The 14,481-nt window shown below is 37.8% G+C and overlaps 1 protein-coding gene across 1 annotated transcript in view; it reads left to right on the top strand.

Annotated features, from left to right (window-relative positions):
- ETFA (electron transfer flavoprotein subunit alpha) overlaps positions 1-14,481 on the top strand; it is a 30,940-nt gene that overhangs the window by 7,037 nt on the left and 9,422 nt on the right. Inside the window, exons 3-9 of the mRNA XM_037394217.1 lie at positions 662-743; positions 844-926; positions 2,429-2,528; positions 3,740-3,850; positions 5,095-5,196; positions 5,981-6,049; positions 7,106-7,188. Coding sequence (XP_037250114.1) covers positions 662-743; positions 844-926; positions 2,429-2,528; positions 3,740-3,850; positions 5,095-5,196; positions 5,981-6,049; positions 7,106-7,188 — 630 coding nt within the window. The remainder of the gene's footprint in view (positions 1-661; positions 744-843; positions 927-2,428; positions 2,529-3,739; positions 3,851-5,094; positions 5,197-5,980; positions 6,050-7,105; positions 7,189-14,481) is intronic.

Genomic DNA, 14,481 nt, shown 5'->3' with positions numbered 1-14,481 from the left:
TCAGTAAAACTGCGCTAGTCCTGGGACAATGCATGTGGTCTCCAGACACTGCTGTCAGTCCTCTCTGATCTGCAACAACCCTTTTATCATTGAAACGTCAGTTCTGCAAATTTAAAAGAAAAAATGCATAAATACAGAATTGACAATATACATCACATCAGTAGGCAGAGAGTCAGCTGCAAGCAAAAGATGGCTCCTAAAATTTGAACAAAGATCATAACATCACCGTACTTCTGTATTTGCATTGTATGTTGTGTGGTAGATATCAGCTGATTTAAAAAGAAAGTAGGATTGGTTTCTTGATGATTTTATCAGAATACTGAGCAGTAATCCTCAAGTGTGATTGTTATCGGCTGTTGTAATAAATCATGAGATCGTTGTGTAATCCTGCATACAGGAGGCAAGCTTTCCTGTGTTTGATTTGCTTTGCAGTTTTCTTATCCACAGAATTAATTTTCATTATCCCATAAGGCACTATGCTATGAGTCAGAACATACACATTTTGTTCCATCAGGTTTGTTCTGCTTTCGAAATTCACATACTTTTGTGTTCCAGTTTGAACTATCTATAGGCTGTGAGCTCTTTGCAGCAGGGACTCTCTCTTGTTACTTGGTTGTGGTGCCTGTTATAATACAAACTAATAATTAATTTGTAATCATAGGTAGCACAAGAACTCAGCAAAGTGCAGGGTGTTGCAAAAGTTCTAGTGGCTCAGCATGATGTGTACAAGGGATTTCTAGCAGGTGAGAGTTGTTCTTACCTATTGACAAAAATAATGGTATTTATATTTGTGATTGAGAATAAGATAGTTGTAAATTTTGAGCAATATATTTTTATCCTCAGAGGAGCTGACTCCCTTGATTTTGGAAACTCATAAAAAATTTAATTACACCCACATTTGTGCTGGAGCATCTGCCTTCGGGAAGGTAAGTAGATCAAAGTGCATAAAAAAATAAAATGTCTTGTAGAAAAGAGACACGTGTCTGAGAGTATGAGTCAAAGACCTGAGAGAGGTCAGCTGTGGACAGTTTCAAATTTTCAAAAAATGTTACAGTAGTTCACTTAAGAAGTCATTAGTTAGAAACACTGATTCATGTCTGAGTTTTATTATGGGCTGACTTGGACAAAGGAACAGTATGGTAGAAATATATTTAGTGGTAACCAGCTAGTTCTGTGTACACAAGGCAAAATGTGCAATAACACAAAATAGATTAAGTGATCTGAAAGCATTATGAAAATTGTAAGGAGAAGTACAGTAAATTGAGATGAAAAATGTATGATAGGCGGGTTGAAATGAAAGTGCGCAGACATTGGAAGCATGTTTCTTTGGAGAAGGGGAATTGCTTCTGTGGTGTAGGTCATGTACATTGAAGCGTCTGTAAATATATATGAATAACACAGATCCAAGTCAGCCTAGCCAGGATGTTTTTAAATGAAAATACAGTTTTTCAAAACTTATTTTTTAAGCAGTGTGTTTTTAAGTACACAGGGAGCCTCAGTACTGACAATCTGGTCAATGTTGCGGTGCAGTTAAATTAGAGGAAAAAGGATACTTCAGAAATCTTGCCGATGTAGGATGAATAATGACATCAGCCTTCCATCTGACTACTTTCACTTCCAATCGATATCAATCAGTATACTTGTTATTTTGTTAAGAGAAATCTTTACATACCTTAAGACTTAGCGTTTTTTAATTTTATCTTTTATTTTTGATCTGCAGTATCTTAGTAAAGGTTAATAGCTTTTGCTTGAAAGCTTGTGCTTCCATTTTTGACTGCTTGATGTGAGTAAAGATTTCAGAAGTGGGCCCTTTGTGTTGTACCAAATTGGGGTGGGTGGCGGGTAAGCAAAGCTCTTGCTATCGTTAATTTCTTAATGATTTATGTTGCTTTTTATCCTCCTTCCCATTCGTAAAGGTGCTAAGTAATTTCCCAGTGTCAATTTCAGAGCAAGAGAATATTTGAATATTAATTTTTAAAATAAAATTTTTGGGGCTTTTGGGGGGTGAGTGTGACTTTTGGGTTTTTTTCCTATTGTCTTTGGTAACTAGCTTACAAAAATGCTTTTTTTTTTTTCCCCCTTGAAGTGCAAAGAACTCAGCAATCCATAATTGTCAATTTTCAGAGTAAATTGCATCTATATTTATTTTTAAAGTATTGAAGCAAATAAGCCTCCTAATTTAAGATATTAAATTAAGGGTTTACTTATGGTAAGTCACATAAAATGTCTAATGTTATTACAATAATGGGATTTTATTTGGCTGCTAAAGCTAAATGAGTAGCCCTAAAAAAATCTTACAGTTGTATGTGCCTTCTTACTTACAGACAGCATTATATGAAGTGAAAATCAGGACAGCAGGCATTTTTTTATTGACCATGTGAATTTTACTTAGCATTTACTTTGCTAACTTTTAATCTTTGACTTCTAGAATCTTATTCCCAGAGTGGCTGGCAAACTTGATGTTGCCCCTGTTTCTGACATTATTGAAATTCAGTCACCAGACACTTTTGTAAGAACTATCTATGCAGGTGGGTAATCAGAGAAGGTAAGTGGTATTTGTGCAATAAAGGACCCAACATTGATAACTCTTCTACATAACCCTGTTGCTACAACCTTGGAATATGACAGGAATTCTCACTTTATAATATGAATTGCTGTGGTTCATAAAAATGAAACCTGGTAATGGACATGATGCTTCATGTGTGAGAAAGCAAGTAATCCTAACAGCTTTGGTACTGTCAGTTAGAAACCAGGTCTGTTGCTTTAATTAATAGTATTTGGTAATGTCCTTTATACATACAGCATTTCTTTGGTAATTTACTTCTGATCAGATTTTGTAAAATGTAAGACATTAATTGTCCAACTTTATTTAATATGACTAGCATTAATTCTGATTTAAGATACCACAGGGTTATTTTTCCTAATTATGAAGACATTGAACTAATTATTTACAACATTTCATGGACTTAATTTGCAATTCTTTTTTCAGTCTTTTTTCTCTAATGCTTGTCTGATGCTGTGTTTTAATTTAGGTATGAGCTTATTAGCTTGTGTTTCTTAATTTTACTGTACAAGATTGTACCAATGTGGTATTACATTTTGAGTTGCATTACCAGAATGTGGTTTTGTGTTGCACTTTTAAGCTGCTTCCCAGGAATTCAGTTTCAAGATGACTTTGTTTATGAATAGCTGGTGTTGCAGCTTTTTTCTTTTTTAGTGTTCCCTGCAGCCTCCAGTGTGAAGTAAATACTTTGTAGTATATATTGTTGAGAGAAACACAATCGCACAGGTACTTGGGGCAGGCCTCGTTGTCTTCTGTTCTGATGAATTCATACAACAGGATAAAACATCTACTTTGAATTATACACACTCTTCATGTTTAAAAATGACACTTTCAACGTTGGGTTGTGGCCCCCTGCTTCTGAAATTTAAAAGCTCATTTGTAAGAGATTATTTGAATGCTTTATATCCTTCAAATATAGAAGATTTGTTATCGTACTTGGAAACAGGAAGCTAAAAAGTTAAATTACACTATTTGTAATCTATGTTTATTAAGTGCCAAGGTTTCATATTTTTTAGTCATCTAAAACTGCAATTTTGGGAAGTAACTTTCTGAATGTTGTCTGTTCTAGTAGAACTGCTAATGTGTTTCTGACACTAACTTTATTTGTTTTTTAAAAAGCATAGTATGTCTGATTATCTTCTTCACAAGTATAATGTGGGCTTTTTGTTTGTTTAGGAAATATTCTTTGCACCGTGCAGTGTGATGAAGCAGTTAAAGTATTTACTGTACGGGGAACTTCTTTTGAGGCTGCACCAACAAGTGGAGGTAGTGCCAGTTTAGAAAAGCGTGAGTATTTGTTTTGGTTGTTTGTTGTTTCATGTAGTAGAGTTGGTTTTGCTCACTGCATGGTGATGTTTTGCAGAAGTATGTATCAAAACAAACTGATTGCTATAACTGTGTACCTTTATGCTTTTAATACAGATACTTGCACTTTTTAGTGGTGTCTAGTAAGGGAAGATATGGTTTATCTGCTCACTTGCTACTTCTTCTTTGACCAGAAACTGAGATTATTTGTACTGAAATCTGTGCCTCTTTCACTTGCTGCTTAATCCTCGAGAATCTTGAAACTTTTCCTTTTTTAACTTACAGCTGCTTCAGTGGCCAGATTGGTGTTCAAAGCAAGATTGAGCAAAAATAAAACTCACTGGCTATCCACAGTTTTGGTTTATAATTGGTCATATTTCATTTGAGATAGGTTATTACAGTGTCTAGCTAAATTAGTAGCAGTTTAAATTGATTCGAGAACACCCGTTTGTTGTTTCAGATTGGTTTTAACTAAATTGGTTTAATTTATTGTTTCAATGAAGCCGGTGTAGCTTTGATAGTAAGAGAAATCCAGTTACAGAATCACAAAATAGTTGAAGTTGGATGGTACCTCTTGAGATTTAGTCCAACCCCCCTGGAGCAGTAGGTTGCTCAGGACTATGTCCAGTCAGGTTTGGCGTGTCTCCACAGATGCAGACTTCTAAACCACTCTGGGAAACCTGCTCCAGTGTTTGATCACCTCTACTGCTTTTTGCTGTGGGCCTTTTCATGACTGTGCTGTAAATGCAGCAGAGGCGATCGATCATTAGTAACCTGCTGCACGAGTGTGTTCATCCCAGTCCTCGTGCTTTTTCTCTGTGGCTTAGTACCTGCCCCTGAACCATCCTGTATTTCTTAACATCTGGATGTTAGGGAACGAATGCTGCTTGGTACTTGAGTAGAGTATTGCATTGTCATTGCACTGCTTAATTGGCTTGTTTGCCTGTCTTAAGAACCACACTTCCTGTGCTGGGTTGGTATCAATGTATTACTTACACAACAGACCTTCATTTTAGTGCAGTTTGTACTTTAGGTTACTTAAACACAACTAATGACAGAGGCTTATAAGTCAGAGCCACAGAGCTATTACTTACAGTAGTTAAAAGCTTGTGGTAGAATTGGTTACAGAACTGAGCTTTTGCATTAAGTTTAAGCTGAAATTTACGAGGTTGAAAATACAGGCTTTATCCTTTGTCTTGTGAATGTTTTTCTTCTGGGCAATGCAGTAACCCCTCCACCGCCAGTTGGTTTGTCTGAATGGATTGAGCAGAAGTTGACAAAAAGCGATCGACCAGAGCTTACTAGTGCAAAAGTGGTCGTATCAGGTGGTAAGTAGATAATACTAAAACTGTGTAATGTCGCGTTGAAGTAATGGTACATCTTGATTAAATAATATCTATAGCAGAACCCTATAATGTGATACATTAAAAAAAATATTATGATGTAATTCTGAAATAGGGCATAGGGGCCAGCGGGAATGCACCTAACATGTTTGTTTTGTGTAGAGGCAAAACATGAGTTTAACATATGCTAGTAGGCTTTTTAAGAGCATTGTCATATTTGTGAGTCCCTGTAAAATTAGAGCAAAATGAAGTGGTTTTAGATCCAAATCTGTCATCATTGCTAAGCATTACAGGCAGTCCAAAAATTAGTAAGTAATGGCTTTAATAATTTCAAAAATCATTGTTTGTATTCTGCTCTTCAGGTATGAAGTGATGGGCTGTAATTTTTACTGTAAGCCTGTGGCTAAAAAATTATTCCTTAGCTATCCCAATACAGAGTTTTGTACCTAAAGCCAGCAGAGGGAGCACAAATTGGTAAAAAAAAAAATCCCATTTCCCCGATTTCAGAGAATGATCTTGATGGTGCTGTGTGCAGGAAGTAAACTAGGCAGTGGTGTTGGTTTATATGCATGAAATAATATTAATTGCAAAGACAAAAGCTAAATCTCCAAAAGTTAAATACTATTTAGTAACAGATCCAAAAATACTCCATGCAGGCATATATTTGTGTCTTTGCAAACACAAATACTCATACAGAAAATATGTAGGCAATAAAAAAAAATCTTAAAGCAAATTATGTTCTTTATCTTTTTTGTTCTTAACTTTTAAGGGAGAGGCTTGAAGAGCGGTGAAAATTTTAAATTGTTGTATGATCTTGCGGATCAATTACATGCTGCAGGTAAACTTGTTTTGCTCCATGTTGTTTGTTTTTTTTTTTTTAACCCTGGTTATTATATTTCAAAGGTCACATTAAAAACAATGTTCATCTTAAGGCTTTTATTTTCATGTCTCAGTCAAATACTTAACATCCTTTTACTGTACTTGTAGATAAAGTTTTGTCTTGTCCTTGTGGTCTTTTGTGTATTTAAGTGCCTGTCTATGGAGCAAAATACTAAACTCTAATATTTCCTGTCCTCAAATCTCCAGAACACAAGCTCACAAACGAAAAGTGAAGTTGTATAAATTAAAAATTGGTCCTAGCTTACTCTGAAGAGCTGATATTTTCTTCATACATCGTTATATACTACTCCTTTACTGAATCCGTTTCACAGCTCTTGTAGTCTGAGTGGCTCTGTCTCTTTGTTATGCTTTTGTACGAACAGGAGGAAACTCACCATGTACAGTGTTTCAGCAAAATATTTTAAGGAAAGGTTGAAAGAGAAGGAGGAACTGTTTGCATTAACATTTTAACTACATTAGTTTTAGATTTCACATGTAATAATAAATTTACAGTTCTACATGAATGGCTTTGTTCTTAAATTGGTGGCTTCACTAACTAAACGTCTATGTGGCATTTTCAAGTTTACTTTGATATTTTTCTTCACTATGCCTGACTTTTGAGCTCCACAGCAGTGTAAGATGGCACATGTGTTCAGTTCAAACTTGGAGGAACATTATGGGAAGGCTTTTATGGGAAAATCCTCTTTTGACAAAGCAACAAGAGAAAATAATGGCAATATGCCAGACTGAAATCCTCGGTTTAAAATATATGGCCCTTTGGTGCTGGGAGTGAGGATTTCCTGTTGCTTATGAAGTGCATTAGCACTTAGTGTTTGGAAGTTTCAGCCAGTGGTATAGGGAGGGATTACTATAAGAGCTTTTAAGAGGGAAGTTTCTAAATACATGCCCTTACAGTGTGGGACTCTTCAGTAAAATACGTGTGCTTTTATGGTGATAGAAATTTGGCTCGCTAATATTTTAAAAGAAAACATTGGAAATATTTTCTTTCAACTAGTTGGAGCTTCCCGTGCAGCTGTTGATGCTGGCTTTGTTCCTAATGACATGCAAGTTGGACAGACGGGCAAAATAGTAGCACCAGTAAGTATGGAAATATCTTTCATACAAGAGCTGTGATGTTTTCTAGCATAGATTTTCCTTCAAATCAAATGCTTAGAAATGAGCTAAGTCTTAATACTGAGCCTAACAGGAAAATCTTAGTGTGCCCATTGTCATAGTGTCACTTGACTATGCATTTACAAAACTACAGCAGCAAGCTGTGATGTAAAGCTCTATTTTGGGTCAGTCGGAAGGGTTCTGGAGACATTTTTGTCAGAGGTTTTGTGTGCTGGATTTTTTTTATAGTTGCCTGTACTGAACCTTTTTTCGTTTTCTAACAGTTATTGTTGATATGCTGAAAGATATCATTGCCAACATAAAATTGAAATTATTGCTATGGGAAGAGCATTTTTTCATTTTTTTACAGGTGATGATTTGTATTTTAAGTTTTGGTAACTGTAACTGGATTATTGCATTACATTCTAAGTAAAATTTTTGTAAGAAATGAAACTGCAAGAAATTTAGGAGGTAAATAATCTATAGGTTGGCTGCTGTAGAGTGAAATACCAAGGGTGTACTCTTATGAGTGGTTTAATGTTGGGAAATAACATGCTGCATATCTTTTCTGCTATGCATCCTGATGCCACAGGGGACTGATTTCTGTCCCTGTGTCTCTTTGGATCTGGGGGGTGGCTTTCTGTCAGGTAGGAGTCTACTTTTGTTGTTCCTTTTGACCTGAGGAAATGTGGGGAAGTGGTAGACAAATAAAGCACGCTTCAGCTTTAGTAAATTGAGTAAATAAGAAGCTGAAAATGTAGCTCATCTCAAGTGGGGGGTAGGATGTGTGTTAGCATGTACTGAGGTACGATGTCATGGTCATGAGTAAGGAATAGTGATGAAGAACATGGGCAGGTGTGGCAATCTGTCATATATACACTTTGAGCTACATAATCAAGTAAATGTTTAACCTTTCAGTAAGCAGGTTTTTTTGCGTGTGTTACGGCGATGGAAGGCACCAAAGAGCAACTTTTTACTTGTTAATGGTTTAATGAGACCAGTAAGGGAGAGTGAGCTGGACCTTAGCAGAGAAACTTGTCTTACTTCAACTGCTGCATTTATAAAACCACAATAATTGAACAGTAAAAAGCTGTACATGTCCAAAGCCTTGACAGGATCTGAAATGTGTAGTCTTTGTACCGTTAAGAGCTGCAAATTTGAGAACTTCAAACCATGACCATTACTTTTCCAGTAATACATCCAGCAGAATAGAGCAGTACTTGAAGATACCAAAGACAGGAGCTTGTGATTCCTGGAGTCTGTTGTCGGTTCTGCTTGCTGGGTTTTCTTGGACAAGATACTTCGTGATTCCAAGTTCTTCTGTCTTGAAATATGGATAGGGATGTTTGCTGCTCTTGTTTTCAGTCCTTATCAGAGGCCATCTGATAGCCCTGTAGGCCTAAATGGAGCTATTTCTAGGCACACCAATGTTTAACCTGTAAATCTATGTGATAACCAACTGCTACAAAAAGCAGCTTCTGAGAAATAGACCTATTGACAAGACTTAAGGTCCATCCGGTTGCATAGTGTCCTTCCAAAATCTTGATAGCAGTGATAGTAACCTCTGCTGTGCCAGGAAATTGTGAGGCTTTACAGATTATAAATGCGACCCTAACTCTTCTTTCTGGCCATGTCTTTTGTGCATAGTGTGCAATTACTGGTTTTTTGGACATAGTTCAGGACAGCTGTAGCTCTCAGCGTAACACTTCCTCTTTGCTAAAAGAACATTCAGATTTAAATATAATGCCCATTCTTTTGATCATGCATTAGGCATAAGGCCCAACATACTGCAGCTGTAGGTTTCAGCAGGCTAATCAACATTAGTTCGGTAAGTGCAACTGCAACATACATGGAAATTGCAGGTTCTGAAGAAGGCAGAGTTGGTTGTCATAAGGAGGCAGTCTTTAGCTGGTTGTTGCATACCCAAACCTTTGAAAACCAGGGAGTGAGCTGAGTGTCACTTAACTGCGTACTTTGAAAGGGCCCGAGATGAGACTGGCCATCCTCCGTTCTTCACTACCCACATATCCATTAGTGAAGTGGTGAATGCTAATTTGAAGACAGCTCAGCTCTGGTTTGTGTGTCTTGAGGCTCAACGATGAGCATTCTTTCCACAGTCAAGGACACATAAACAATTATGAAACGAAAAACTAGGTTTTGATGAAGATACAGTGCTATAACTTGTCACAGATGGCTTGTAGCAGCATGTGGAAATCATAAGAATATACAGCCACATCGTAGGATCACGTCAATGTCATCGTTGTCATCTTCTTCTACAAGATTGTTAAAATAGCCCTTAGTCAGTCAGGACTGAGTAATGAATGTTTAACTATGGTGTCAATAAACGATCCTCACTGGCACAATCGCATGGTGCTACATCTTTTTGTCAGCAGGCTGAAGCATTTCTCTCTCATCTCCTTTCTTAACAAATATTAAGTAGAGAGTTATGAAGGGTACTGAAAACTATATGCCCCTTCTTTCAAATTGTTCAAATATTTATTCTTAAAATATATACAGGGACAGCATACAGTGGCTTAGAAGTATCAAAAATATTTTATCTTAATTGTAAGGAGAGGTGGAAGTTGAATTGATACGAAGCCCTCGGAGTTGCCAACTACAGAGGAACTGATTTTTCAGTGTGCTGGATGGGTGTCTTAAGTATGAGGCAGTTTAAAGCTGCATATTCTTACTTTACATTCCTAATTCTACTTCACCATCTTTTTGGTTCTTTAGCTAGAAAATTATTCTGTGCAGTGGAAGATAGAATTCACTTAATGAAGAAGTAGAACAAAGCTTTCTTGTTCACATCAAGATTATACTAGCTACAATTTTCTAGAAGATGGCTGCTTCTTTTTCCTATGAGGTATGCTCGATATCACTAGTTCAGGGAGAGCTCATGATGTTTTATCTGGAAAATTGCAAGGCAGCTTTGTACATTGGTTAGTTGTATTAGCCGAGACCTGGGGTTTGTGTTTGGTTTTGAACTCCAGTTGACATTGTGCATGCCCTCCTGGGCGCATGGGTTTTAAGCAGGGGAGGAATCTTGGATACGAGAAACTGTTGGAGTTTGAGACATACTTGGTCTCCTGTGCAGCTGTTCGTTTCTGATGGGAAAGTATCTCAGCGTATGATCTTACTCTTCTATTAATAGTCTCTTGCCCAGTCTCAGTGGAGGATTGGAATGCATTGTTTTAAAGGACCCTGGAATTGGGTCATTTTTGAGACTACAGAGGGAGAGGAGTCAGTTACAAGCTCAGGAAGAGGAGGTGCTTCTACTGCTGCTTTTCGTGTATGACTGCTGGGGAGTGCTTCTGTGCTGCTCATTGGGTAAGAAGGTAATCATGTAAAAGATGTCCTTATTTCTTCCCTTGTGCCTTTGATTGTGGATTTGGTGAAGGAAGGGTAATTTTGGTCATTGGTCTGGGCTGTGCTCTTCAGAGTACAGAGTACTCCAGTCATGGAATTACTGGCTGTGGTCTGAAGAGTACAGCCCAGACAGTGCATCGCAGGATGTGAGAACCTTGCAGCCACAGCAGCTTTCCTGAAATGCTCATGTATTAATACATGAACAAACTGCCAGTCAAGAAACAATTGTAGCTCGTTTTCCTGAAGTAATGAAACAATGCAGTTGATTAAGGAGTACAAACTTCGCCTTTTCACCTTCGTTCTGTTTGAGAATTAGTTCTGTACGGTACATCCACACTCCTAAAATAGCCTCGGACCTCTAGTTCGTGTTGGGATTTATGCATTTTGGTTTTTTTTGGCTGGATCGTTGGTAACTTTTTCTTTTGTATAGTTTTATTCCAGTTGTTAAAATGTTTGGTGTATTATTTTTTTTTCTGTTAGTAGCTTTTTTTACCTGTTGATTTCAGTTGATTGTAGCTCCTGTTTGAACATTCTGTCTTACGAAAGAGAAGGCCGATTTGTATTATTTGATTTTTAGGCATAAGTGAATAGATTAAAACATAAAATGTTACCTTCCTAATTAAAAAAGTAATTTAGTATATTCAGTGTCTTTAATCAGTGATAACCATTTTAGGAGTGTATTTTTTTAAGTTAGAAGCTAGTTGTTTTCCGCTGCTGCTTATATGCAGGTGTTCCACAGAAAAAGGAAATGCAGTTCTCAGATTAAGCACTGTATGTAGTTTCTGTTTTCAGAAAAAAAACCCCTGTAAGATTGTTCAAATTAGTTTTAGATAAGAATATCTTTCCCATGAGTGCCTATTGTTAAGTATTAGTTAAGTATATCCAGTTAGAAAATACTAAATTCCCTGCACAAATCAAGCCCCCCCCGCTTCCCCGAGTAACTGCTATTTTTAGATAAGAATTTTTCAATTAGTCAGGGTGCTAGTTTTCACAGTAAAAATCTTCCCAGCTATCTTTTTCACAAAAAAAGAAAGCAATGAACAAGAAAAAAGGAGGGAGGAGAAGAGCGGTTAAATAATGTACTCTTTTAAATGGAACATGAATGCTTTATTAGTTCAGTGTTAGCTTTCCTTACCCTAAGTGTAATTAGCAGCATTTCTAACATAAAAAGAACTATGTAATCTTTCTAATGAACTTGCATAATTTTCTAATATTTAAACAAAATATTCTGACTGTTGTGAGAGAAGGAAAGCAACTGCTACAAGCCTTAAGTAGCTTCTGTTACTTTCTGAACTCTGACTTGGCAGTACAGGTTTGTGAGGAAGGGGCACATAGGGCATGACTGAATGCCTACAAACAGGTGTGTAATGCCACTTCAGCCATCTGGGGTATTAAAACTACATTCACAGGGCTGGTAGTTACTGTGCGGGACCTGGAGACTTCCTTCTGGAGCAGCATCTGGGATTCGGGTGGGAAATCCTACACTGTCAGCAGTGCCACTAGGCACATATGTTTGGATCCCCATGGTCTCCCAAGTTTTCCCTGGTGTCCTATTGTAATTATATTCTCCCTTTAGCTTTTGAAGGAAGATGGAGTTGTACTGGGATTATCTTGCTCTCAGCTTCTCCCCCCACTCCTCAAAAACAAAAAAACCCTCAAGAGGCACTGAGAAGGTTTTTTTTTTTTCCAGAAAGCGTATGTAATTTTAGGCTGTTAATGTTATCCTCTGACCTTACAAAGAATCTGCTGCTGCCTGAAGGGCATCCTTCTAGTTTAGTCTCTTCAGAGTTTAAATGTTCACTCGTTCCTAATTTATTGTATTTTCCTGTATTGAAGTCTGTTCTTTCAAATTCCAGTTCTGTATCCGCTTTAGCTTGCTTTATAGGTTTTCCTAGGTGGCAATAGGGAAGACATGGCCAGTCCAGTATTTCACAATTGTAGGACTCAAGGTGTCCATCTGGGGTCAGCCATTGGTGGACCACAGCTAAACACCTCACCTTCACCATCCCGGACTTCATTGCAAGGCTTTCTTCTTGAGGAGGGTGCCATACAGAGGGTCCACCCAGCAGGGGAAGCATAGCCTGGCAGAACCTGGGTTTGGGTTTTTTTTGGTGTTCAGTTGCTGCTGCCTTGTTGCTTTCAACGTAGGGCACAAAATACTAACAGGCAACAAGAAAATGAGATGGCAAACTGAGGAAGGCAGAAGTTAGGAAATACATGATGTAGCAATAATTGACACTGGCCTAGATGATCGTGCTAGACATGGTATGATTGCATGGAGGGCAGATGCATTTGGGTATCGCATGTGCTGAGAAACCTCGGGTGGGGAAGGCAGATGGGAATTCAGTGTAGTTCTGATACGATTGCCAGGAGTAAACTTGCTGACCTGCTTAGCTTCAGTGCTTAAGCTTCGATTTCATATCAGAGGGTCTCTCTGGATGTAATGGATTGCAGGAACTTCAAAAGGGAGGTCAGGAACTGACAGTAATAATGAGGGGAAAAGAGGCATGTTGAAAGCGGTAGGTGCAGCTTCAGTTGAGATGCTGAAGAGGTAGATGTTGGTTCAGCTGAAAGGCACCAAAGCCATGGAAGAACAGGAACAACTTAACATGTTAAATTAGGTAGAAAATGCAGGAGTGGGGTGAGATTAGAAGCAGGAAAAGGAAAGCCGAGTAGCAAGGAAGCAGAGAGATACATGAAGTTGCAGAGTAGTCTCTTACAGAGGAGTGGAATTCCTGTTGCTCCAGCAAGAGGATGGGATGCTTTCTGAGCTTGTATATGCCCCAGTATTTTACTGGGCAGTCCCTTTCAGTGCAGTGGGTAGCTTTCTAGCGCTTAGTAGTCATCTGCTTGCTTTTGGAGTAGCAGGAAGGGAGAGAGACAGTATCACGTTATTTGTGTTATTCCTATGTTTAGTGTTTATTTGTATTTGGTGGCGAATCGATCAAATATTTCACCTAGCCCGGTTTTGTTTTCTCCAAAATGCACAAGTGACTCATGGTTTCATTGTGTAGTAAGTGGATACTAACTCTTCTTTGCTGTTACTTCCCATTGGTTTCCTAGGGATCATTTGCTTGCTCAGGTTAGCATATCTGTTAAGTTTTGTTTCCCATGTTTTCTTGTGGGGAAGCGTAGGGGAAGTGAAACAAGGTATATTTTATTCCAGTGTTTCTGTTGCTTTTTGTTCTCTAGCTCTTACCTAAAATTACTTACAACAGAATAAACTAATTAATTCCCTTAGCTTCATGAGAGGTATCACTCCTGTCTCTAGACTGTACTTACTTTAAAGATGTTCTACTCCTTGTTTATCGATAATAAGGTCTTCATTACTTCCTAATTTTGTACACGTACAAGAGAATATTAAGAAACTAATGTTTCTCATGGTACATTATTTCTTCAGCCTTCAGCTAGCTTCTTTGTAGGAATGTGTTATTTGTACATGATGTTTGTGGGTGTTACTAACATACCAGCAGGTGCACTTTGAATCTAAATGATTGAGGCTGTTAGATAGCTAGCAGAGGGAATAGTGTTGGGAAAACTGACCGTGCTTGGGAAATTGTTTTTGGATTATCTCCTCTGATAATTCACTATTGTTGAAAAGTCGCTTTATAGTGGCAAACTTCAGAGAGCTGCTTGTGTGCAGCTGGGACTGAATTTACAGACTACCTTTCTCTGGCTTGCTAAAAAGCTAAGGATTGACAACCCCTTTCATCCTACATTATCCAGTGTAGCTTTTAACTCCACGAAAACTATGTTCACAAATTGATGCTCTGCTCCTTTGGGGTTGGTGCAGAAACATTAAATTGTACTAAAATATTCATATGTGAGTGCATTTAGCTGAAAGCAATTGATGTGCTTTTCCCTAGAGAGAGAAAAAAAATTGCTGTGTGGCCCTGCACTCCAGCAGACACC

Source organism: Falco rusticolus, chromosome 7, assembly GCF_015220075.1.
Source record: "Falco rusticolus isolate bFalRus1 chromosome 7, bFalRus1.pri, whole genome shotgun sequence".
In the NCBI taxonomy this organism is placed as follows: Eukaryota; Metazoa; Chordata; class Aves; order Falconiformes; family Falconidae; genus Falco; species Falco rusticolus.
This window is presented reverse-complemented; position numbering and strand designations above follow the sequence as displayed.